The sequence below is a fragment of the Dendrobates tinctorius genome, unplaced genomic scaffold (assembly GCF_039654945.1).
Source record: "Dendrobates tinctorius isolate UK_male_01 unplaced genomic scaffold, ASM3965494v1 ptg000116l, whole genome shotgun sequence".
Lineage (NCBI taxonomy): Eukaryota > Metazoa > Chordata > Amphibia > Anura > Dendrobatidae > Dendrobates > Dendrobates tinctorius.
The window spans coordinates 46,526,479-46,554,055 of NW_027361784.1; the positions used below are offsets into that span (position 1 = coordinate 46,526,479).

The window sequence follows — 27,577 nt, forward strand, 5'->3', positions numbered from 1 at the left end:
TGGAAGTGATTAGAAGCCATTGCATCTTCTTTGAAGACTCTGAATTATCAAAATGTGAGTATACAATCTAATGTCTGTCTGATTTTCTCCCTGCAGTCTGTAATCACTTCTGTCCAGGGTCGGACTGGGGTGTCTGGGGCCCACCAGGGGAATGGACTCTATGGGGCCCACCCTACAGCTATATGCAAATATCTGTCAGTCATTATCCCCATTATAGTGGACCATCGACTGTAAAGCACAGGCGGCTCCTGCACATCTGCTGTGCGCCCCCATAACTGCGAAGTATAATTACAGTAGTTTACATTAATGGGGTTCTTTGGTTAAAACAAGTTATCACTGATCCATGGGCTCCACAGGATAGGTGATCACTTAGGTCCGACCATTAGAAACTGCATCGATCGGAAGAATGAGAAAGTTTAATAATTGATAGGAAACTTATCCACATTATAAAATGGAGCAGGAGGGATATCTGACCGCAGCTCCATTCATTCTCAGGCTTCTAGGCTTATTAATTTTATCACTTAATATTAAGCAGAAGTAAAGTACCCTAACATCCCCCTATATACAGTATAAGCCCATACATAGCCCCCTACATATAGTAAGAGCCATCCCATAGCCCCAATATACACTATGAGCCCACACACAGCCCCCTATATACAGTATGAGCCCACAAACTGCCACCTATAAACAGCTGAGCCATCACATAGCCCCTATATACAGTATGAGCCCTCACACATTTTAAATATTGCTGGGCAGCATGTATTTGTTCAAAGCCACCCTAGAACATTCCATCACAAGATTCCATGGTGACATCACCAGCCATTATGAGATGGTCTGCCATTATGACATCACTGGAGAAGATGAGCTATTATGACATCACTATGCATTATGACATCACCGCCCGCAGTCTACTTATACAATGTACACAGGGTCACGGCTGCCATTGTTGGTTCCTTAGTGACTGAGCACTTGCAGTTTCTCGCTATCACGGCTGCCATTGTTGGCTCCTTAGTGACTGAGCACTTGCAGTTTTTCACTATGACTGATTTCCTTTTGGACAATCTTCAGGTAGAAGCACTATGGGAGATTCTTACCACCAATCGCCCTGAGATTGTGCTTCTACCACCCGATGGCGTCCTCAGCTTCACTCACCGGCTGGTGGTGGGGCTAGTAAGGGACTGCCTGACCAAATACCACCGAGGTCATCTCACCTCAGAGTATCTGACGGATTTACCCCAGAACATCAGGACATTACTACAGCAGGTAAATGGCGGACGCTCCGCACACATCTCCACAATACTGGATAATAATGGTGGGATAGAAGCTTCTTCATTCCTCCAATATAACACAGGACGAGTCCCCAGATGTGCAGTCGTGGTATCTGCAGAGAGAGGAGCAGACCTCACATACAATGGCCGCCTCCATTGTCACCTTTCTCATCTCAGAATTTCATTTTTGTTTCTTTTCTTCTTTATAGGCTGAAAATAGATCTCAACATGGAGATTTATCTCTTATTAAAGAACTGGCTGAAGAAGTCCTGTGTGTCCTGGAAGGTCCGGCCCGCTCATCAGATCGCCTGGTAAGGAGCCATCATCTTCTCTATCACACGTCCTTGTTTTCTGATCTTCTCCAGATCACCAGTCAGATATCAGAAGATCTGGTGTCAGATCTGAGAGAACGTTCTGAGAAAAGCCCTCATGATGGCGCCTGATCTGTAGTTACAGGCGGTGCGTCTGTAAATGCAGGTTTAGTCCTTCCTGATTTATGTGTTTGGTGATTTAGTGGAAGGTTCCACATGTTAATTCTATATATTCTATCTATCAGGAGACACCAGAAGGCGACACCAAAGATGGGCAAAATGTGACCACCGAAACCCCTGACCCTAATACGAGTCAGCCGGGGCCGAGCAGCGATCTGACCACAGGTGAGCCGATCACACAACCTTCTACAAGAAATATCCGGATATTATAGAGAACATTTACTCTTTCCACTCTGTGTAATGGGAACCTGGCAGCACATGTTACATATGGGAGGAGCGGGAGGACTGTACAGGACATTTTCTCACATTTCTTCCAGATGTCCAATGTGCCAGTCAGGAGAAATCTAATGTAGAAGTCATAAAGAAATCAGGATGGATGCGCCCTGGGGGCGTGGAAGAAGTCTGAGTGCAGTGACACGCCCCAGTGCACCTCCAGGCTAATTTGCATATGGCTCCTATGCTTCGGTTTTCTTCCCATCACTCACATGTGCAGTGAGGGCGATGGGATCCTCATTCATGTGGAGATTGGGGTCCTCCATCATTACATGACACTTATCTATGGATGCGCCGGACGTTCCCATACTCAGAATCCCCCTATAGCGAGGGTTAATCCCATTTACAGGCGTCTTGTCATTTCTCCGTTATATCGCTGAGTTATGTCTGTAGGATTAATATCCTCTAATCTACTGTATTTCTTCATCGTTTTATCACTAACTATTTTAGAAACAACTGAGCTGGTGGATCCTGACAGTGTAATCTTAGAGATCCCGGAGATCCAAGAACCTGACGATGTAAGTATTATAGAGGGAGATGTCTGTGTGTCACTGATCATGGGGTGTGAGACCCGTCCAGTATTATCCCCATATAACCAGGGGACGTCTCTATTCTAAGAGGAGATGACACTATTGCATTAGATAATATCATTTATAATATAGAGAATCTGTCAGAAGGTTTTTGCTCCCATCTGAGAGCAGCCTGATATAGAGGCAGAGACCCTGATTCCAGAGATGTATCCATTACTTCATATATAACCCCACCCACACGAGTGATTGGCTGCTTTTTGTCTATAACCCCGTCCACACCAGTGATTGGATGCTGTTTGTGTATAACCCCACCCACACCAGTGATTGGATGCTTTCTGTGTACATTGCGCATAAGAAGAAATCTGCCAATCAGTGGTGGGGGTGGGTTACATAGAGCAATTGGACTTCATGGCACAAGACAGATGGTCCTCTAGTGATAATTTCCTGCTGATTAAACACTGATTTTATTGACACAACACTACACAGCCTGATAAATGACACATCCCTGGTATCAGGGTCTCAGCCCCTACATCATGCTGCTCTCAGAATACATAGCAGAAACCTGCTGACACATTCCCTGTAAGTTCTCATCTGTGGGATCTCCCACATTATCTATCACTGTACAATGATTCCGGTGTATGGAGGACCCCCCTTATATGACATCTGTGTCTGCGGAGCGTCCGGCTCGTATCCTCCCTACATCGGATCAGTGCACATCAGCGGGGACACAATATAGGAGGAGACGTTTCAGCATCTGGAGATGTTTTCCTGCAGCTTCTAGATCTTAATATCATTTCTTCTTCTTCTTTTATAGAACTTGATGGAATCATCGATCCCGGCGAGAAAGCCGCAGATGAGCGACTACGAAACATCCAAGCTGATCAGCAGCGGATCTTTTGGGTGAGATTGGCCTAGTCCACATTTCTCAGGGTTCCCTATGACAAGGCTTCAGCCTCTGTGCTCGGCCATTCAGTGTTATCATAGGGACATGATCTGAGTCCACACCACTGTCCACATCTAATTGTCACTATTCAGCTCCGTTATAAGCAGTGGAGCAAACTGATCTGTCACAAATCACCGGACTGTTAATAAGGATTCATTATAAACCATGGCTTCTCCTTCTCTCCAGGGCCGTCTGCTTAGTTCGCCATAAAGACTCACAGAAGATCTTTGCCATGAAGAAAATGGCCAAGAAGAACATGAAGACTCCAAAAGACGTGGAAGGGGCCTTTCTGGAGAGGGACATCCTGACATTCGCTGATTGTCCCTTTGTGACCTCCATGCTCTGCTCCTTCTCTACCAGATCTCACCTGTGTATGGTCATGGAGTATGTAGGAGGTAGGACATGTCCATGTATTGTGTTCAGCCCATGTCTGCTGACATCTTATCACCGCTCCTATCATTAGGACTTGTCCCCGTGGACGGTCACATCCCCACTGAGCATTCACTATAGGTATTACGGAAAGTCATTGATGTGTGTGATGTCCCTGTATGTCCGCACTGAGCACGTCAGTATCTCCAGCTGTAGACCAGATGTCAGATCACGTTATTAGTGACATGGACGACATTTCACCACGACCTCAGACTAATATTCCGAATACTATACATGACATGTGTATATAATCTCTCCTGCCCCGATGTCTCCGCTCACTTTTCAGGATACATCGTGGTGATCTGCTGTACAAACCGCTCACCGCTCATATTTCCTTTCTTCTATAGGTGGAGACTGTGAGACCCTTCTAACCACCAGGGGTCCTTTATCTGTCCCCTTGGCCCGCCTGTACTTTGCAGAAGCGGTTGTTGCTGTGGAATACCTGCACAGCTATGGTGTGGTGCATAGAGACCTGAAGCCAGAGAAGTAAGTGCACCCTGTAGTATAATAATGGTGGGAAGTTATCATTTATTGCCTGTGAGACTAAATCCATCTTCTCTTCCACAGCCTCCTGATTACACCTACCGGACACATTAAAGTCGCAGATTTTGGGCTTTCAACAGTTGGTGTCATGACACCAAAAACCAACACCCACAAAGAATCAGTGGAGGACATCACCAGAGAGTTCCAGGACCGTGAGGTCGGCATCACTTACAGGAACTTAGCTTGTTCTTTACACATCTCATCACACTATTGTCTCTTCTCTACGTTCTTCATTTCTAGACAATTTTTTCACTGATATTTTATCTTCTGTTATTGTGTTTTTATGGCAAGTACTTGTCATGATAATCATTTCATCGATTCTGATCACTATCTTCTGTCGGTTTCCAGGAATGTGGCACCCCATCTTACATGGCCCCAGAAATCATCCTGAAGAAAGGCTATGGAAGACCTGCCGACTGGTGGTCAATGGGGATAATCCTGCATAGACTTCTTCTGGGATATGTACCATTTCACGGAGATACCCTAACTGAGCTGCATGACAATATTGTCGGTGGTAAGTAGAATAATCCCATCATTGCTTTGCCTGGTTACATGGGTTTAGTTATTTCCTTTGCTTTACCTTGCAGTCCAATACAGAGGTTTTATTTTCTGTAATTTTCTATATAACAGGAGACATAAATTGGGACTGGGATTGCGCTCCTCCCCCCGATGCTCAGGACCTCATCAATGACCTGCTGAGAACAAACCCTGCACAAAGAATTGGGACAGGTAACAGATGTAATAGTATTAATATTCACTTCTTACAAGGTCTCAAGGCTCATGTCCTCGAGGATCAGCATTTCTCTATCTGCTTGCCTATTTCTAGTTCTCATACTATGACTTTCAGTCTATTTCCTTCGGTCATATCAGTAATTCAGATTAAGGTAAACTGTTCAGATATGAAGTAGTCTCTGACAACGTCCGCATCACTTTTGTTTTTCCATTTCTAGGAGGAGCGTTTGAGATCAAGAGTCATCCATTTCTGAGTGACATAGATTTTGACAACCTTCTAAGTCAGAAGCCAGAGTACATTCCTCAGCTTGTGTCGGACGTGGACACCAGCTTATTTATCAGTAAGTAGATAACACGTCATCTAGGCTAAGCGGCTGTTTGTCTCATCTTCCTTAATATGGGACAATCGGTTCCTATTAATATTTGTTATAAATGGTGACTGTGCCATAGTGACAACCTCTAACAATATGTCATTATATATGTCTTGTAGATCACGCTGATCCAGACAATCAAATGGTCTCAGAGGAAGAGGACACAAGTGTGGACAATGAGAGCCTTTACTTCCAAAATTTCACATCATCCTCTGAAAGGCTTTCTAAAGTAAGTTTGTGATCAATAGATTCAGAATATTTAAAAATGACATCTAAAAGTAAAAAATAAATTAATGTCTTATTTTTATCCATATTTAGCTCTGTACCATTGCTACCAGGATAACAAACAACGAGGATCCCAAGTCCCCTCTAGTGTGTACCCCAGCATCAGACATAAACATCCCAGGAATGTGAGTAGATTATGGGGTCATTACTGGGGCCTCCAGGATGATCTATGTGCACAACACCAAATATAGGACATAAATACCATAATATCAGGTGCCCCATGATTACTGGTCATTGTGATTGTGATTATGGCTTCAGAACCCGCTGGTGATAACAGCCCATAATTGCAGCCGGTCATGTATTGTTAGTGCTGCCCACACTGTAGGAGATATGTAGTAATACATGCCGGCCATTCTTGGTAGTTGTATTCCGCTCTGCTCCATAGAAGGTAGTTTTGAGCAGGAGACCTTCCCCCCCAAGACTTTCATATGTCCTATTAGGCCCTATAGTCGGTGTTCTTCTGGTCAGACAATCCTTTTTATACTGATTTACATATTTTTCTTCTTCCAAACAGGCAGAAAAAGTCTTTTCCTGAACCTGATAGAGATGATGCTATAACCAGCTTGCCATCCTCGTCCCCATTGTCAGGTATGTACATGTCTATAGCACCAAAAATGTGACTGTTGCCACCAAGAGTCCAATATCTCCACATGGTTTTTTTGTAATAGGTCTTCTAGGTTACCCATGTTTCATGGATCCCAATTATGTTGCCCATGGGCCCAGTCTCTATTTCCGTAACTTTGTACTTTATTATCATGGATCCTGTGATACGTTGTAGCATCCAGTAACCTCCGTCATCATAACAAGACATCGTCTCCTATAGTAGAATATCGCTCATTAGGGGTGCACCACATGGCGGCACAAAGGGCGTTCAGCGCCCCATATTAGTGACACATCTAATGCCTCTCAGATGAGGACATGTCCGGGGTATAGGACTGATTCTGCCCCATTATATAATACCAGATTATCAGAACTATAGGGGTCAGGACTAGAGCAATCCCACTATACACAGCACAGATACACAGCACATCCCATAACAATATGTCCTTACTGAGTTATTGCTTTTGTTTCTAGAACAAGAAAAATCAGAAAATGTGGAAAAGAGGAAAAAGAGACGAGGTAAGTGTGAGAATCGGCTCCATGTTGTGTGATGTCGGTCAAGGAGGATAATTCACGTGGAGCAGATGTCATCTGTCGGTGATGGGATTATGACATGTATGAAGGCTGACGATGATCCCTGACCTCTGTGTGATTAAATTCCTCTGCCGTCCGGCCACAGTGACCGCACAGTAGTATCATGTCCTATGGCGTCCCATCACTAACATTACATTTACTTCTCTTCTCATAGGTTCCATCTTCCGCCGGATCTTATCATCCTGCCGGCGCGGATTATCCAGGGCTGCCCGCGTGTTTACATGTTGTTGCCGCTCCCCTACAGACATCTAAAAGACAGGGAAACCTCAGCATCCAGCGCCCTGAAGTCCAACAGATCCACCATCACTGCTGGAGCTGTATAGAAGGACCGTCACCATCTACCTGCGGCCTTCTGACCTATTCCTGACGTTGCCAAATGGTTTACTGTCAACTGTGTGTACAAAGAAGACTTTAATTAAGATTTTTGACAATTGTAAAAGCCCAAAAATTTTGTACACAAAAGCGGGACTAACTCCTAGCCGCGGTCTACGGACCAAACATTGGGCATGGGCAGGGCCTTGGGGGCAGATCCCAAGTGCGCTCAACCATGTGAAATAGCTTACACTCAGGAACATTGAGGGATGGCGCTATCGGATAGCTCTACCCGAACAGTATTAACGACAGAGCTTTTTCATACAAGGTAGGAGTAGCAGGAGAGGTGCACCAGGTATTTATGTCTGCTGTTAGTCTGCACATACGCCAGTCTGGTGCGTGGTTACACCTCATTGCGAGGCCAGTCTGGTGCGTGGTTACACCTCATTGCGAGGCCGGTCTGGTGCGTGTTTAAACCTCATTGCGAGGCCAGTCTGGTGCGTGGTTACACCTCATTGCGAGGCCAGTCTGGTGCGTGTTTAAACCTCATTGCGAGGCCGGTCTGGTGCGTGGTTACACCTCATTGCGAGGCCAGTCTGGTGCGTGTTTAAACCTCATTGCGAGGCCGGTCTGGTGCGTGGTTACACCTCATTGCGAGGCCGGTCTGGTGCGTGGTTACACCTCATTGCGAGGCCGGTCTGGTGCGTGGTTACACCTCATTGCGAGGCCGGTCTGGTGCGTGTTTAAACCTCATTGCGAGGCCAGTCTGGTGCGTGGTTACACCTCATTGCGAGGCCGGTCTGGTGCGTGGTTACACCTCATTGCGAGGCCAGTCTGGTGCGTGTTTAAACCTCATTGCGAGGCCAGTCTGGTGCGTGGTTACACCTCATTGCGAGGCCGGTCTGGTGCGTGGTTACACCTCATTGCGAGGCCAGTCTGGTGCGTGGTTACACCTCATTGCGAGGCCGGTCTGGTGCGTGTTTAAACCTCATTGCGAGGCCAGTCTGGTGCGTGGTTACACCTCATTGCGAGGCCGGTCTGGTGCGTGGTTACACCTCATTGCGAGGCCGGTCTGGTGCGTGGTTACACCTCATTGCGAGGCCAGTCTGGTGCATGGTTACACCTCATTGCGAGGCCAGTCTGGTGCGTGGTTACACCTCATTGCGAGGCCGGTCTGGTGCGTGGTTACACCTCATTGCGAGGCCGGTCTGGTGCGTGGTTACACCTCATTGCGAGGCCGGTCTGGTGCGTGGTTACACCTCATTGCGAGGCCAGTCTGGTGCGTGGTTACACCTCATTGCGAGGCCAGTCTGGTGCATGGTTACACCTCATTGCGAGGCCGGTCTGGTGCGTGGTTACACCTCATTGCGAGGCCGGTCTGGTGCGTGGTTACACCTCATTGCGAGGCCGGTCTGGTGCGTGGTTACACCTCATTGCGAAGCCGGTCTGGTGCGTGGTTACACCTCATTGCGAGGCCAGTCTGGTGCGTGGTTACACCTCATTGCGAGGCCAGTCTGGTGCGTGGTTACACCTCATTGCGAGGCCGGTCTGGTGCGTGGTTACACCTCATTGCGAGGCCGGTCTGGTGCGTGGTTACACCTCATTGCGAGGCCGGTCTGGTGCGTGGTTACACCTCATTGCGAGGCCGGTCTGGTGCGTGGTTACACCTCATTGCGAGGCCGGTCTGGTGCGTGGTTACACCTCATTGCGAGGCCGGTCTGGTGCGTGGTTACACCTCATTGCGAGGCCGGTCTGGTGCGTGGTTACACCTCATTGCGAGGCCGGTCTGGTGCGTGGTTACACCTCATTGCGAGGCCAGTCTGGTGCGTGGTTACACCCCATTGCGTGGTTTGTAATCCAAGCGCACGCCTGAAGGGGGCGCAATCACTCATCTAATATATAAAGCTCAAAGTGTGTATGTATGTATGTGTGTGTATGTCCGGGATTGGCATCCGCACCGTCGCAGCTACAGCCACAAAATTTGGCACAGTCACACGTCTGGACCCCGAGAGCGTCCTAAGCTTTGCTGTGAGGTGAAATTTTAACCCCGCGCGTTGCAATTCACCAAACAATTTTGCCCCTATCTACATAATGGGGAAACAGTGTGTGCGTATCAAGCCCCGCCAATCATTAGGATGTCACAATGGTTGCCATGGCGACGCTGATGTCATCATAGGTTGCAAGCCCCGACGCTCATTATGATGTCATAATGGTTGACTATGGGATGGAGGATGTGTAATGGGTATATGGGCACTGGACTATGGGATGGAGGATGTATGATGGGTATATGGGCACGGGACTATGGGATGGAGGATGTATGATGGGTATATGGGCATGGGACTATGGGATGGAGGATGTATGATGGGTATATGGGCACGGGACTATGGGATGGAGGATGTGTGATGGGTATATGGGCATGGGACTATGGGATGGAGGATGTATGATGGGTATATGGGCACGGGACTATGGGATGGAGGATGTGTGATGGGTATATGGGCATGGGACTATGGGATGGAGGATGTATGATGGGTATATGGGCATGGGACTATGGGATGGAGGATAGGTATGTTGGGTATATGGGCACGGGACTATGGAATAGAGGATGTATGATGGGTATATGGGCATGGGACTATGGAATAGAGGATGTGTGATGGGTATATGGGCACGGGACTATGGGATGGAGGATATGTATGTTGGGTATATGGGCACGGGACTATGGAATAGAGGATGTATGATGGGTATATGGGCACGGGACTATGGGATGGAGGATATGTATGTTGGGTATATGGGCACGGGACTATGGGATGGAGGATGTGTGATGGGTATATGGGCACTCGACTACGGGATGGAGGATAGGTATGTTGGGTATATGGGTACGGGACTATGGGATGGAGGATAATTATAATTTGTTATAACTAACCACAGTTAGTTGCTATGCCCGGGCAGTGCCGCGCTCTTCAGCTAGTTTATTATAAAGACGGTCGGACCATACACTGAAAACTCTTAAGACCATATATACGTTATCTATACAGATTTATCAGTTTCCACAGCATCCAACTTGAAGGTTGAAAAAGAAGCAAAATGAAGATGATACCCAAGATTACAGACATGATCAGAGACATAGCCTCGAAGATTAGCGTCTGGTCAGCCAATTCTGTCTGACCGTTTGTCTATGGATGGAAGGAAGAGGAACAAGCCAACTTAAAACTGAATTTATTTCAGAATGTCTTCCAGATATTGGAAATGAATTGAGTACACTGATCGGACACAATGTCTTCTATAATACCATGCGGATGTGTCACCATTTGCTAAATATGTCCACCACTACCCAAGTAAACGATAGTTGGCAGATCAGTAAGATACTCAATGGTGAAATAGGTCCAGGGATTTTAAGTAATGGTCAAGGGCCGGAGTAGTCCAGCAGGACGGGTTTGGGGCATTTTGGCTGGAACACATATTCCTTACAGTCACTAGCCACGGTCGCCCACTGAAAATCTCTGGCTACAATTTGAAATATATTATTTATCCAAGAGTGATCTGCAAAGACAGAGTCATTAGGGCGTGGTCCTTTTTTTCACGGATGCATTGACATGTCTCTGATATTTGCCGCTGGCCACTCCGAGGATAAAGTGGACATGTAATTGGTCACATAGAATATCATGGGTACGAGTGAAAAACATGGATAGCACTGATACGCACAAATCGGACAGGCCTGATTCAGACATCCGATTTTCACGCAATGTTCTGTCCATGACTTTTATGAATAGAACAAGTACCCATTATATTCTATGAGGCTGCTCACATGTCTGTGTTTTTTTTGTGGACCAAGTGTCTGTGTAAAGATCATGGAGATGTCTGTCTTTTTTTCAGTGTCACAGATGAAAAGTACCAATACAAGTCTATAGGTATGAAAATCATGGATCGCGGTGCTGCATGTAATGAACATTACAAAGGATAGGAGAAGCTTTGTAATATATTTATCTATTCAAATGTAGAAACAAAACACTGATGATAAAAAACGGACACTGTCCAAACACTAATGAAACACAGATCCAAAACACTGATGACACTCAGACCATTTAATTAGCACTTGAATGAGGCCAAAGACAAGAAAAAATTTTGCTTTTAACTATTTAGTACCAGGTCTTAATGTCACCATAAAATGCAATCTCGAAAAGAACAAAGCCCATCTATCTTGTGTACTGTAAAGTTTAGACTCTAGGCTGGTTCAGATTTTGGTCGGTGATGACTGTGACTTTATGTTTAGCTCCTTCTAGGAAATGACAGAATTTCTCATTGCCAACAATTCTTGATTACCGTTATTGTAATTCCTTTAATTGAAAAATAAGCGCACGATGTACCCTATGGTAACATCGTTCCAACTCCAGCCACTGAGGCATCAACCTCTACTACAATAGGACATTGAAGGTCAAGGTGAACCAAAAGCGGGCCAGATGAGATGCATTAACTGTGTGAAGGCCTCAAATTTTCATTTGACCACCTCAGACACTTTTTTTCTTTTTTAGTTAAGTCAATCTTGGAAAAAATTGTAATTTACGATAGTAATTTGCAAATGCTAAGAAATGGTAATTTGATTTAATCAAATCCTTAATAAACCTTTGAACGTCCATTCAGAATATTTTTGGAGGACAAGATAAGCTCTAGGAAAAATATATTTTTTCATTTTGCAAGTAATGAATTGTTTCCGAGTCTTTGGACCACAGTTACGTACATGTCAGATGCTTGACTCATAATCTGGTGAATAAACCAAGATGACAACCTCATATCGACCACTTATATTCCAGAATACGTCATTGAAAAATTCAGAAAAACAGCAGGTGGGTTACTCAGTCCGAAAGTCATCGGAAGATATTCGTAGTGACCCTCGTGTTTGCCTTCTTCCATTCATCTCCTTCCTTGATACAGAACGAGTCATACATCCATTTAGATCAAGTTTGACAAACTTCAACCACAGGTCCACGGAAACCAAAAATCTGTGAATTAAGAAGTCCTCGAGATTTCTGGACTAGTGTCACTGCTGCGCTGATGATGCCGAGGAGCATACACCCGGCGTCACTACGCACTGTCAGGGGTGTGATTACATGATTAGTAGGAGAATTGGTCTGGGGAAATCAATGCCCCCACGACTAGTCTCCCACTAATTATCATCTTGCGAGCACAGTTTTAAAATTTATTTTATGGTGACTCAATAATCAATAAGTCACGAAAAGGGGCTTGTTAGAAAGTACACTCCCTGACAGAAGTTATGTCGCTTATCCATGTTATGTAAATAAAAGCTTATAACCTGACGTTAAATTCATCCATTGGTTGTATAAATTATTCTTTTGAAAGCTGAAACCCTCCGAAATGTGGTTTCAGTTAGGAAAATAAATTGGCATCAATGCAGAAATACCAAAAAACAGCTTACATATTATTTGATATGTAAGCTGTTTTTTGGTATGCACCTATTCAGACTAGTTCTAGATGTGCCGTCAGTGTTTTCTCTCATTTGTATGTTAGCTTTCTGACTGAGCACTCCGCCCTTCATCAGGCTGTGATTTTAATTACATCCAATCACATTTTGGTTCCTATCTTCCTATAAATACAGGCTTTACCATGTTATTAGCCAGAGGTTGGTTCACACTAGGCAGTTAGTCTAGGGACCCGTTCAATGAGATCACCTTGACGTTGGTGAATGGGCTCACATCTTTTGGCCAAATTTTGTGCTAAGTATCTCATATGTTTTTCTAGATTACAAAAGCCATTATGCTATTCGTATTTCATATATTTCATATTTGACATGCCTTAATGCAATTAAGTGCAACCATTTCCTTATTTGATATGCAAGTTGTTTTTTGGTATGCACCTATTCAGACTAGTTCTAGATGTGCCGTCAGTTTTTTCTGTCATTTGTGAGAATCAGTGATCGTTGAGCCAAAAGACTGTTGGTGGCTTTCTGAATCATCCCAAAGATGGGTTTAAGGTCCGGGCTATGTAGTTATATCTGTTCCTCCACTTCTAACTCCACCTCCATGTCTGTATGGACCTAGTGCACCGGGTCACAATCATGGGCAACAGAAAATAGCCTTCCCCAAACTGTCCAATAAAGTGAGATTTGTGTAAAATGTGAATTGCAATGTGTCCTGTTCATGTCCAAGTGACAAAGCGTGATGTCCACTAACTTTGGGTTTTGGCTATTTCATTATAAGTGTGATGCTGTGATATGGTGTGTGGGGCATCATTCTGTCTTTGTTCATATTTTTACTGATTTTAGGAGCTGGTTGCTCTGCCTCATTCTGTGTATTCCCCGTATGGCCTAGAGTCTTATTTACCTTACAAAAGGTCCGATAATTTCATTAGCTCAATTACCATCTGGAGCTTGAATGTTTCCATGCCTCTTGATGAACCCCTGCTGACTTTTCCTGACTGTCCATTCATGACCCCTCTGCTCTCCAAGTTCCGCAAATCACCCCTTGTAGTGCCCTGATCTCTGAAGAACCACTCCCAGGTCTGGGGAACCTGAAAACCCTCCAACCTGTCTGCCTACCCCTGGATATAAGGAGGGGTCCAGAGGAGGACATTCAGAGCAGTAAGATACAGTCATATGTTAAAGTTTGGGCACCCCTATTAATGTTAACCTTTTTTCTTTATAACAATTTTGGCTTTTGCAACAGCTATTTCAGTTTCATATATCTAATAACTGATGGACTCAGTTATATTTCTGGATTCAAATGAGGTTTATTGTACTAACAGAAAATGTGCAATCTGCATTTAAACAAAATTTGACCTGTGCAAAAATATGGGCACCTCAACATAAAAGTGACATTAATATTTCATAGATCCTCCTTTTGCAAACATAACATCCTCTAGTCGCTTCCTGTAGCTATTAATGAGTTCCTGGATCCTGGATGAAGGTATTTGTGACCATTCCTGTTTACAAAACAATTCCAGTTCAGTTAAGTTTGATGGTCGCCGAGCATGGACAGCCCGCTTCAAATCATCCCACAGATGTTCAATGATATTTAGGTCTGGGGACTGGGATGGCCATTCCAGAACATTGTAATTGTTCCTCTGCAAGAATGTCTGAGTAGATTTGGAGCGGTGTTTTGGATCATTGTCTTGCTGAAATATCCATCCCCTGCGTAACTTCAACTTCGTCACTGATTCTTGCACATTATTGTCAAGAATCTGCTGATACTGAGTTGAATCCATGTGACCCTCAACTTTAACAAGATTCCCGCTGCCGGCATTGGCCACATAGCCCCAAAGCATGATGGAACCTACACCAAATTTTTCTGTGGGTAGCAAGTGTTTTTCTTGGAATGCTGTGTTTTTTAGCCTCCATGCATAACGCCTTTTTGTATGACCAAACAACTCAATCTTAGTTTCATCAGTCCACAGGACCTTCTTCCAAAATGTAACTGGCTTGTCCACATGTGCTTTTGAATACCTCAGGCGACTCTGTTTGTGGCGTGCTTGCAGAAACGGCTTCTTTCGCATCACTCTCCCATACAGCTTCTCCTTGTGCAAAGTTCCCTGTATTGTTGCCCGATGCACAGTGACACCATCTGCAGCAAGATGATGCTGCAGGTCTTTGGAGGTGGTCTGTGGATTGTCCTTGACTGTTCTCACCATTCTTCTTCTCTGCCTTTCTGATATTTTTCTTGGCCTGCCACTTCTGGGCTTAACAAGAACTGTACCTGTGTTCTTCCATTTCCTTACTATGTTCCTCACAGTGGAAACTGACAGGTTAAATCTCTGAGACAACTTTTTGTATCCTTCCCCTGAAAAGCTATGTTGATTAATCTTTGTTTTCAGATCATTTGAGAGTTGTTTTGAGGAGCCCATGATGCCACTCTTCATAGGAGAATCAAATAGGAGAACTACTTGCAAGTGGCCACCTTAAATACCTTTTCTCATGATTTGATACACCTGGTTATGAAGTTCAAAGCTCAATGAGGTTACAAAACCAATTTAGTGCTTCAGGAAGTCAGTAAAAAGTAGTTAGGAGTGTTCAAATCAAGAAAATGATAAGGGTGCCCATACTTTTGCACGGGTCAAATTTTGTTTAAATGCAGATTGCACATTTTCTGTTAGTACAATAAACCTCATTTGAATCCAGAAATATAACTGAGTCCATCAGTTATTAGATATATGAAACTGAAATAGCTGTTGCAAAAACCAAAATTGTTATAAAGAAAAAAGGTTAACATTAATAGGGGTGCCCAAACTTTAACATATGACTGTAGATCTTTTGTGGGATGTTGATGCTGATGTCAGGTAAACAGTGAAGGTTTTGCCTTGCTCTGTCATTGCAAGGGTTAATCAGTTCAGTTGATCTCCTGGAGCTCTCCATCCTGAATTGTCTCAGTTTTTCTGTGTTGGCCACTCCCCTCTGTTATAGTCACCTATGTCACTTGGGAATTGCCAGTGATAGTTCTTACTTCCTGGTTTGGTGGTGAAGGAGAAGATTCAGTGTTTGGAGTTGGCGGCTGGAGAGTTTTTATATAGATTGCGTGTCTATCCTTATCCTGTCACATTTTGTTTCTGTTTGCTATTCCTCCCATTTCCCACTCTGTTGCTTTGTAAGTGTATTTGTATGATTGTTGTTTTCTTTCATCGCTGTCTGTCTGGTTAGTGTTTTCCTATACACTATGGCCCTCCTCGATAACAAGCTGGATGGTCCCTCTTCTCAATAACAAGCTGGATGGTCCCTCTCCTCAATAACAAGCTGGATGGTCCGTCTTCTTGATAACAAGCTGGATGGTCCATCTTCTCGATAAGAAGCTAGATGGTTCCTCTTCTCACATTTTGATTTTTCTGACCACAGCATAGTTTTCCATTTTGCTTCCATCCGTTATAAATGAGTGCAGAGAAGATGGCAGCATTTTTGGATTATGTTGATTTATGGCTTTTCCTTTACATGATGGAGCGGTCACTTACATTTGTTGATCGCACAGTGAACTGTGATCACAGGCATTGGTTTCAGGAAGTTTTCCTGAAACACTGCAGTGATCTGCAATACTGAATGATATCTTTATATAATGCAGTGCCGCCTGAGGGTCCGTAGATCATGAGCATCCAGCATTGATCATCATAGTAACATAGTAACATAGTTTTGAAGGCTGAAGGAAGACCTTATGTCCATCTAGTTCAGCCTATTTTTAGTGCAGCTGTTCTGCACTGTTGATCCTGGGGAAGGCAAAAAACCCACAGAGTAGATGCCAATTTTCTCCATAGGGAAAAAAATTCCTTCCCCTAAGCTGGGTCAACCATCTACCTATAATATTCTGTTATTCGTAACCTTCTATACTGTTACTCACAAGAAAAGCATCCATTCCTTTCTTAAATTCATTCAGTGAGCTGGCCATCACCACTTCCTCAGGAAGAGAATTCCAGAGCCTCACTGCTCTTACCGTGAAGAACCCTCTTCTATGCTGGTGCAGAAATTGTCTTTCCTCCAAACGAAGAGAATGCCCCCTTGTTCTTGTCACAGTCCTTGGTACAAACAGTTCATTGGAGAGATCTCTGTATTGCCCTCTGATATACTTGTACATATATATTAAGTCTCCCCTAAGTCTTCTCTTTTCTAGAGTAAATAGACCTAATTTTGATAACCTTTCTGGGTATTGTAGTGAACCAACTCCATTTATCATTTTAGTAGCCCGCCTTTGAACCCTTTCAAGTTCAGTAATGTCTTTCTTGAGCACCGGCGTCCAAAATTGCACACAATACTCCAAGTGTGGTCTGACGAGTGATTTGTACAGAGGGAGAATTATGTTTTCATCGACCTTGTTCCTTGTGCACTTGGATTTTTCCAGAATTATTTGATGATTTTATGTTGTTGGCGGTATATTCAACATCTTTACAATTTTACATTGAGGAACATTTTCTTGAAATTATTCCAAAATTATTAGTCCCAGCTTTTCACAGATTGGTGACCTCTGACCATCTTTGCTTCTGGAAGACTCTGCCTCTCTTACAATCTATTTTTATACACAAGTCATGTGATTTAGTTAGAAATTGACCCTTGTTTTTTATTACTTCCACTTACTTTCCCAGGCTTCTATTAAACCTGTCACAACTTATTTTGATTCGGGGTTGTAGATATGAAATTGATTGATAAAAATGAGATAGATAGTAAAATAAATGTATTTATCTGACATAGATAACATAGAAAATGAGATACATAAAGATGAAAATAGTAATTGGGTACAATTAGATAGAAAAATATATTTTTAAAATAATAACAGCCGCTCCGTGGAATATTGGATGCGAACCCCTGGTCACCGAAGTGAGGTCCACTGTATAAAATATAGAAAAGGCAGACAGCGCTCCAAATAAGAGCTTATTCACGTATATTTGCTGCATATGATTAGCACTAGTGTTTTTCACAGATTGCACGCTTACCTGTAATAGTGAATGCGACCTGCAGGTTTAGCCCCATATTGGCAGGTTGATAGCGCTATCTGACATAACTTCCCATCATGTGCTCAAGGTAGTGCTCTAGGTGTGGCACGCACTTTACGAGCCTTCGCCTCCTCAAATTGTTTCCCGCTAAGTGTAAAAATTTCTCATCCCAGATAAATATTATAAAATGTAATTAATTCACTTGTCTAAATTGAAATGAGCGTACACATATTAAATCTCTATATACATCCCACCGTGTGCTCCGTCCTGTCTGTCCATATATTCTATGGAGCACCATGCCCCGGCTTCCGCCAGTCCTCGCAGTGTAGGGAGGAGGGCCCCCGCAGAGTGTCCGGGCCGGAACCAAGGGGACCACCATCTGGGTTCCTAAGGAAACAGTACCCGGGGAACAAAGGAGGAGAGTGGACTGCTGAGAGTGAAAGGACAGCAAGGGGAGGGGCGAGTATAAAAGGGACAGGGAGCACGCAGGGGAGTCAGTTGGCAGAGAGGAAGACACGGAGCAAGAAACCGTGGGAGGTCGAGAGCCAGAGTGACAGAAGTTGATCAGAGGGGAGACCTTCAGCGGCCTGTGGAGAGTAAGTGACGAACCTACCGACAAGAGACTTGTGCTTTACTCCAATCTGGCGCCGCTCCCCGCCCACGGTCGTCTGCAGCCGTTACCGCTGTGCTCCGGTCTGTTGCGGCTGATCCGCCGCACCTCGCAGCCGCTGCCACTTCACTCCAGCCCGCGGCGGCCTGCACGCTGCCGCCCCGCCTCAGTCCACGGCTGCAGCCTCTTCATCGTGGGCCGCAGTGGACGCCACCCCGCTGCAGTCGGCAGTTGGGGCTTACTCCCCGCCTACAGGGGAACTCTTCGGATAGGTCCAAGCCAGTTTCCTACTCCACACTGATGAGGGGCAATACCCCGAAACAGCTGTCTGTGGATGGATACCATGTTTTGGCATAGGTGGTTTCCTTCATTGGAGACTGCCCTTCCCGTGGTTGTTTCTTCCCGGGGAAAGACCTGGCTAGTCATTGCTTGCATTGAGAAACATGCAATGGTGTCTCCGCGGCTTGTGTTTTGCATGTTTTTGCATATTTCCCATAAGGGATGGGGGCATTGCTCTAGAATCACTGCGTTGAGAAACATGTGATGGTGTCTCCGCAGTGCTGGATGTTGATCTCCATGAGTTCATTCATCCTCATTTTTCACAAGCCGTGCGCGTGGCCTGCCAACCGCCACTCCTGGGAACTGCGACTCAACCCAGTTTGGAGACGAGAGTCTCATAAAACTTGCTGATAAGCCGAACCCCGCTTTTTTAACAGGGGTTACCTCAACAAAGGCCTCCTTCAGGGTCTGTTGTGCCCCAACTCCAGGCCTCCTTCAGGGCCTGTTGTGCCCCAACTCCAGGCCTCCTTCAGGGCCTGTTGTGCCCCAACTCCAGGCCTCCTTCAGGGCCTGTTGTGCCCCAACTCCAGGCCTCCTTCAGGGCCTGTTGTGCCCCAACTCCAGGACTCCTTCAAGGCCTGTTGTGCCCCAACTCCTCATGGGTGTTGGGGCGCCCGAAGATTACGACAGATCTTCAGCAGCTGGGCCCCGTGGCTGCGACGCCAACGCAGCCCCATCAGCAACGCTGAGGGACGTCAGGACGGATAATTGACACTTTACTAAATAAGGACGCGTAGTCGGCCATATCGCGGCCCTATAGCAACCGGCTGTTGCCGGACTAGTCGTGTTCTCAGTTAAAGTGCTTGTTCGTGCATAGTCCCTGCGAGGACAAAATCTTTTATTGTTGCTTTTGGTTGCTAAGCATAGCCCTAGTGGCTCAAATTTATAAAAGTTTCCTTAGCCAAAGTTCACCCAGTCTCGCGTCTCGTCACTGCATCCTGCGTACCTGCTGTTATCTTACATGAGCACATGCCTGAATTACTTCTCCAGTGCAATGACATCACTTCATCGCACCGCCGGAGTCGGAGCTACAGGCCGCAGGCACAAAGACAGCACCACTTGTTGTGGGAGAGGGGAGACTTAGTTCATTTTTATTACCAGGTCACTGGATGGGAGGACGTAAAGGGGAATTACAATTATATGGAGGCATCGGATTAGGCTGCTTTCACATTTGCGTCTGTGTACGCAGCGTTTCAACCGCATACATTCGCATGTGCCCTGCGTGCATATCTTTAACATGGTGTACGCAGAGACATGCGTTTGCATGCGTTCACCTGCGGATGCATACGCATGCGTCGTTTTGCGGTGTGCAGCGGGGCGCGGCTAACGCAACATGTTGCAGTTTTGGAGACGTCAAATATCCGCAGCCAAACGCATGCGGACACTTGCAGATGGAGTGCGTCAAAACAACACATTACCGTCTATGGGAAGGCATAAGTACGCAAGGACATGCGTATGCTTGCATTTGCGTACGCATGCGTTTTTCTGAGTAAACATGTTCAGGAACTGGTTTAAGCCACCCCCCAAACAAAGCTGTATAAAAAGCGGGCGTGGGCACTGGAAGTCCAGAACTCTCCAGACTCTGGAAGTGATTAGAAGCCATTGCATCTTCTTTGAAGACTCTGAATTATCAAAATGTGAGTATACAATCTAATGTCTGTCTGATTTTCTCCCTGCAGTCTGTAATCACTTCTGTCCAGGGTCGGACTGGGGTGTCTGGGGCCCACCAGGGGAATGGACTCTAGGGGCCCACCCTACAGCTATATGCAAATATCTGTCAGTCATTATCCCCATTATAGTGGACCATCAACTGTAAAGCACAGGCGGCTCCTGCACATCTGCTGTGCGCCCCCATAACTGCGAAGTATAATTACAGTAGTTTACATTAATGGGGTTCTTTGGTTAAAACAAGTTATCACTGATCCATGGGCTCCACAGGATAGGTGATCACTTAGGTCCGACCATTAGAAACTGCATCGATCGGAAGAATGAGAAAGTTTAATAATTGATAGGAAACTTATCCACATTATAAAATGGAGCAGGTGGGATATCTGACCGCAGCTCCATTCATTCTCAGGCTTCTAGGCTTATTAATTTTATCACTTAATATTAAGCAGAAGTAAAGTACCCTAACATCCCCCTATATACAGTATAAGCCCATACATAGCCCCCTACATATAGTAAGAGCCATCGCATAGCCCCAATATACACTATGAGCCCACACACAGCCCCCTATATACAGTATGAGCCCACAAACTGCCACCTATAAACAGCTGAGCCATCACATAGCCCCTATATACAGTATGAGCCCTCACACATTTTAAATATTGCTGGGCAGCATGTATTTGTTCAAAGCCACCCTAGAACATTCCATCACAAGATTCCATGGTGACATCACCAGCCATTATGAGATGGTCTGCCATTATGACATCACTGGAGAAGGTGAGCTATTATGACATCACTATGCATTATGACATCACCGCCCGCAGTCTACTTATACAATGTACACAGGGTCACGGCTGCCATTGTTGGCTCCTTAGTGACTGAGCACTTGCAGTTTTTCACTATGACTGATTTCCTTTTGGACAATCTTCAGGTAGAAGCACTATGGGAGATTCTTACCACCAATCGCCCTGAGATTGTGCTTCTACCACCCGATGGCGTCCTCAGCTTCACTCACCGGCTGGTGGTGGGGCTAGTAAGGGACTGCCTGACCAAATACCACCGAGGTCATCTCACCTCAGAGTATCTGACGGATTTACCCCAGAACATCAGGACATTACTACAGCAGGTAAATGGCGGACGCTCCGCACACATCTCCACAATACTGGATAATAATGGTGGGATAGAAGCTTCTTCATTCCTCCAATATAACACAGGACGAGTCCCCAGATGTGCAGTCGTGGTATCTGCAGAGAGAGGAGCAGACCTCACATACAATGGCCGCCTCCATTGTCACCTTTCTCATCTCAGAATTTCATTTTTGTTTCTTTTCTTCTTTATAGGCTGAAAATAGATCTCAACATGGAGATTTATCTCTTATTAAAGAACTGGCTGAAAAAGTCCTGTGTGTCCTGGAAGGTCCGGCCCGCTCATCAGATCGCCTGGTAAGGAGCCATCATCTTCTCTATCACACGTCCTTGTTTTCTGATCTTCTCCAGATCACCAGTCAGATATCAGAAGATCTGGTGTCAGATCTGAGAGAACGTTCTGAGAAAAGCCCTCATGATGGCGCCTGATCTGTAGTTACAGGCGGTGCGTCTGTAAATGCAGGTTTAGTCCTTCCTGATTTATGTGTTTGGTGATTTAGTGGAAGGTTCCACATGTTAATTCTATATATTCTATCTATCAGGAGACACCAGAAGGCGACACCAAAGATGGGCAAAATGTGACCACCGAAACCCCTGACCCTAATACGAGTCAGCCGGGGCCGAGCAGCGATCTGACCACAGGTGAGCCGATCACACAACCTTCTACAAGAAATATCCGGATATTATAGAGAACATTTACTCTTTCCACTCTGTGTAATGGGAACCTGGCAGCACATGTTACATATGGGAGGAGCGGGAGGACTGTACAGGACATTTTCTCACATTTCTTCCAGATGTCCAATGTGCCAGTCAGGAGAAATCTAATGTAGAAGTCATAAAGAAATCAGGATGGATGCGCCCTGGGGGCGTGGAAGAAGTCTGAGTGCAGTGACACGCCCCAGTGCACCTCCAGGCTAATTTGCATATGGCTCCTATGCTTCGGTTTTCTTCCCATCACTCACATGTGCAGTGAGGGCGATGGGATCCTCATTCATGTGGAGATTGGGGTCCTCCATCATTACATGACACTTATCTATGGATGCGCCGGACGTTCCCATACTCAGAATCCCCCTATAGCGAGGGTTAATCCCATTTACAGGCGTCTTGTCATTTCTCCGTTATATCGCTGAGTTATGTCTGTAGGATTAATATCCTCTAATCTACTGTATTTCTTCATCGTTTTATCACTAACTATTTTAGAAACAACTGAGCTGGTGGATCCTGACAGTGTAATCTTAGAGATCCCGGAGATCCAAGAACCTGACGATGTAAGTATTATAGAGGGAGATGTCTGTGTGTCACTGATCATGGGGTGTGAGACCCGTCCAGTATTATCCCCATATAACCAGGGGACGTCTCTATTCTAAGAGGAGATGACACTATTGCATTAGATAATATCATTTATAATATAGAGAATCTGTCAGAAGGTTTTTGCTCCCATCTGAGAGCAGCCTGATATAGAGGCAGAGACCCTGATTCCAGAGATGTATCCATTACTTCATATATAACCCCACCCACACGAGTGATTGGCTGCTTTTTGTCTATAACCCCGTCCACACCAGTGATTGGATGCTGTTTGTGTATAACCCCACCCACACCAGTGATTGGATGCTTTCTGTGTACATTGCGCATAAGAAGAAATCTGCCAATCAGTGGTGGGGGTGGGTTACATAGAGCAATTGGACTTCATGGCACAAGACAGATGGTCCTCTAGTGATAATTTCCTGCTGATTAAACACTGATTTTATTGACACAACACTACACAGCCTGATAAATGACACATCCCTGGTATCAGGGTCTCAGCCCCTACATCATGCTGCTCTCAGAATACATAGCAGAAACCTGCTGACACATTCCCTGTAAGTTCTCATCTGTGGGATCTCCCACATTATCTATCACTGTACAATGATTCCGGTGTATGGAGGACCCCCCTTATATGACATCTGTGTCTGCGGAGCGTCCAGCTCGTATCCTCCCTACATCGGATCAGTGCACATCAGCGGGGACACAATATAGGAGGAGACGTTTCTGCATCTGGAGATGTTTTCCTGCAGCTTCTAGATCTTAATATCATTTCTTCTTCTTCTTTTATAGAACTTGATGGAATCATTGATCCCGGCGAGAAAGCCGCAGATGAGCGACTACGAAACATCCAAGCTGATCAGCAGCGGATCTTTTGGGTGAGATTGGCCTAGTCCACATTTCTCAGGGTTCCCTATGACAAGGCTTCAGCCTCTGTGCTCGGCCATTCAGTGTTATCATAGGGACATGATCTGAGTCCACACCACTGTCCACATCTAATTGTCACTATTCAGCTCCGTTATAAGCAGTGGAGCAAACTGATCTGTCCCAAATCACCGGACTGTTAATAAGGATTCATTATAAACCATGGCTTCTCCTTCTCTCCAGGGCCGTCTGCTTAGTTCGCCATAAAGACTCACAGAAGATCTTTGCCATGAAGAAAATGGCCAAGAAGAACATGAAGACTCCAAAAGACGTGGAAGGGGCCTTTCTGGAGAGGGACATCCTGACATTCGCTGATTGTCCCTTTGTGACCTCCATGCTCTGCTCCTTCTCTAGCAGATCTCACCTGTGTATGGTCATGGAGTATGTAGGAGGTAGGACATGTCCATGTATTGTGTTCAGCCCATGTCTGCTGACATCTTATCACCGCTCCTATCATTAGGACTTGTCCCCGTGGACGGTCACATCCCCACTGAGCATTCACTATAGGTATTACGGAAAGTCATTGATGTGTGTGATGTCCCTGTATGTCCGCACTGAGCACGTCAGTATCTCCAGCTGTAGACCAGATGTCAGATCACGTTATTAGTGACATGGACGACATTTCACCACGACCTCAGACTAATATTCCGAATACTATACATGACATGTGTATATAATCTCTCCTGCCCCGATGTCTCCGCTCACTTTTCAGGATACATCGTGGTGATCTGCTGTACAAACCGCTCACCGCTCATATTTCCTTTCTTCTATAGGTGGAGACTGTGAGACCCTTCTAACCACCAGGGGTCCTTTATCTGTCCCCTTGGCCCACCTGTACTTTGCAGAAGCGGTTGTTGCTGTGGAATACCTGCACAGCTATGGTGTGGTGCATAGAGACCTGAAGCCAGAGAAGTAAGTGCACCCTGTAGTATAATAATGGTGGGAAGTTATCATTTATTGCCTGTGAGACTAAATCCATCTTCTCTTCCACAGCCTCCTGATTACACCTACCGGACACATTAAAGTCGCAGATTTTGGGCTTTCAACAGTTGGTGTCATGACACCAAAAACCAACACCCACAAAGAATCAGTGGAGGACATCACCAGAGAGTTCCAGGACCGTGAGGTCGGCATCACTTACAGGAACTTAGCTTGTTCTTTACACATCTCATCACACTATTGTCTCTTCTCTACGTTCTTCATTTCTAGACAATTTTTTCACTGATATTTTATCTTCTGTTATTGTGTTTTTATGGCAAGTACTTGTCATGATAATCATTTCATCGATTCTGATCACTATCTTCTGTCGGTTTCCAGGAATGTGGCACCCCATCTTACATGGCCCCAGAAATCATCCTGAAGAAAGGCTATGGAAGACCTGCCGACTGGTGGTCAATGGGGATAATCCTGCATAGACTTCTTCTGGGATATGTACCATTTCACGGAGATACCCTAACTGAGCTGCATGACAATATTGTCGGTGGTAAGTAGAATAATCCCATCATTGCTTTGCCTGGTTACATGGGTTTAGTTATTTCCTTTGCTTTACCTTGCAGTCCAATACAGAGGTTTTATTTTCTGTAATTTTCTATATAACAGGAGACATAAATTGGGACTGGGATTGCGCTCCTCCCCCCGATGCTCAGGACCTCATCAATGACCTGCTGAGAACAAACCCTGCACAAAGAATTGGGACAGGTAACAGATGTAATAGTATTAATATTCACTTCTTACAAGGTCTCAAGGCTCATGTCCTCGAGGATCAGCATTTCTCTATCTGCTTGCCTATTTCTAGTTCTCATACTATGACTTTCAGTCTATTTCCTTCGGTCATATCAGTAATTCAGATTAAGGTAAACTGTTCAGATATGAAGTAGTCTCTGACAACGTCCGCATCACTTTTGTTTTTCCATTTCTAGGAGGAGCGTTTGAGATCAAGAGTCATCCATTTCTGAGTGACATAGATTTTGACAACCTTCTAAGTCAGAAGCCAGAGTACATTCCTCAGCTTGTGTCGGACGTGGACACCAGCTTATTTATCAGTAAGTAGATAACACGTCATCTAGGCTAAGCGGCTGTTTGTCTCATCTTCCTTAATATGGGACAATCGGTTCCTATTAATATTTGTTATAAATGGTGACTGTGCCATAGTGACAACCTCTAACAATATGTCATTATATATGTCTTGTAGATCACGCTGATCCAGACAATCAAATGGTCTCAGAGGAAGAGGACACAAGTGTGGACAATGAGAGCCTTTACTTCCAAAATTTCACATCATCCTCTGAAAGGCTTTCTAAAGTAAGTTTGTGATCAATAGATTCAGAATATTTAAAAATGACATCTAAAAGTAAAAAATAAATTAATGTCTTATTTTTATCCATATTTAGCTCTGTACCATTGCTACCAGGATAACAAACAACGAGGATCCCAAGTCCCCTCTAGTGTGTACCCCAGCATCAGACATAAACATCCCAGGAATGTGAGTAGATTATGGGGTCATTACTGGGGCCTCCAGGATGATCTATGTGCACAACACCAAATATAGGACATAAATACCATAATATCAGGTGCCCCATGATTACTGGTCATTGTGATTGTGATTATGGCTTCAGAACCCGCTGGTGATAACAGCCCATAATTGCAGCCGGTCATGTATTGTTAGTGCTGCCCACACTGTAGGAGATATGTAGTAATACATGCCGGCCATTCTTGGTAGTTGTATTCCGCTCTGCTCCATAGAAGGTAGTTTTGAGCAGGAGACCTTCCCCCCCAAGACTTTCATATGTCCTATTAGGCCCTATAGTCGGTGTTCTTCTGGTCAGACAATCCTTTTTATACTGATTTACATATTTTTCTTCTTCCAAACAGGCAGAAAAAGTCTTTTCCTGAACCTGATAGAGATGATGCTATAACCAGCTTGCCATCCTCGTCCCCATTGTCAGGTATGTACATGTCTATAGCACCAAAAATGTGACTGTTGCCACCAAGAGTCCAATATCTCCACATGGTTTTTTTGTAATATGTCTTCTAGGTTACCCATGTTTCATGGATCCCAATTATGTTGCCCATGGGCCCAGTCTCTATTTCCGTAACTTTGTACTTTATTATCATGGATCCTGTGATACGTTGTAGCATCCAGTAACCTCCGTCATCATAACAAGACATCGTCTCCTATAGTAGAATATCGCTCATTAGGGGTGCACCACATGGCGGCACAAAGGGCGTTCAGCGCCCCATATTAGTGACACATCTAATGCCTCTCAGATGAGGACATGTCCGGGGTATAGGACTGATTCTGCCCCATTATATAATACCAGATTATCAGAACTATAGGGGTCAGGACTAGAGCAATCCCACTATACACAGCACAGATACACAGCACATCCCATAACAATATGTCCTTACTGAGTTGTTGCTTTTGTTTCTAGAACAAGAAAAATCAGAAAATGTGGAAAAGGGGAAAAAGAGACGAGGTAAGTGTGAGAATCGGCTCCATGTTGTGTGATGTCGGTCAAGGAGGATAATTCACGTGGAGCAGATGTCATCTGTCGGTGATGGGATTATGACATGTATGAAGGCTGACGATGATCCCTGACCTCTGTGTGATGAGATTCCTCTGCCGTCCGGCCACAGTGACCGCACAGTAGTATCATGTCCTATGGCGTCCCATCACTAACATTACATTTACTTCTCTTCTCATAGGTTCCATCTTCCGCCGGATCTTATCATCCTGCCGGCGCGGATTATCCAGGGCTGCCCGCGTGTTTACATGTTGTTGCCGCTCCCCTACAGACATCTAAAAGACAGG

General features: G+C 45.0%; 1 protein-coding gene across 1 annotated transcript; it reads left to right on the plus strand.

Annotated features, from left to right (window-relative positions):
• Positions 1-1,038: 1,038 nt before the first annotated feature.
• Positions 1,039-27,577, plus strand: LOC141101368 (uncharacterized). The gene is made up of 25 exons (XM_073590440.1): positions 1,039-1,068; positions 1,478-1,579; positions 1,825-1,924; positions 2,426-2,550; positions 3,377-3,462; positions 4,502-4,634; positions 4,826-4,991; positions 5,108-5,206; positions 5,428-5,550; positions 5,700-5,809; positions 5,899-5,990; positions 6,380-6,453; positions 6,543-6,607; positions 6,940-6,984; positions 21,736-21,837; positions 22,083-22,182; positions 22,684-22,808; positions 25,084-25,249; positions 25,366-25,464; positions 25,686-25,808; positions 25,958-26,067; positions 26,157-26,248; positions 26,638-26,711; positions 27,198-27,242; positions 27,472-27,577. The coding sequence occupies exons 1-25, from the start codon at positions 1,039-1,041 to the stop codon at positions 27,567-27,569; spliced, it is 2,484 nt and encodes an 827-aa protein (XP_073446541.1). The 3' UTR covers positions 27,570-27,577.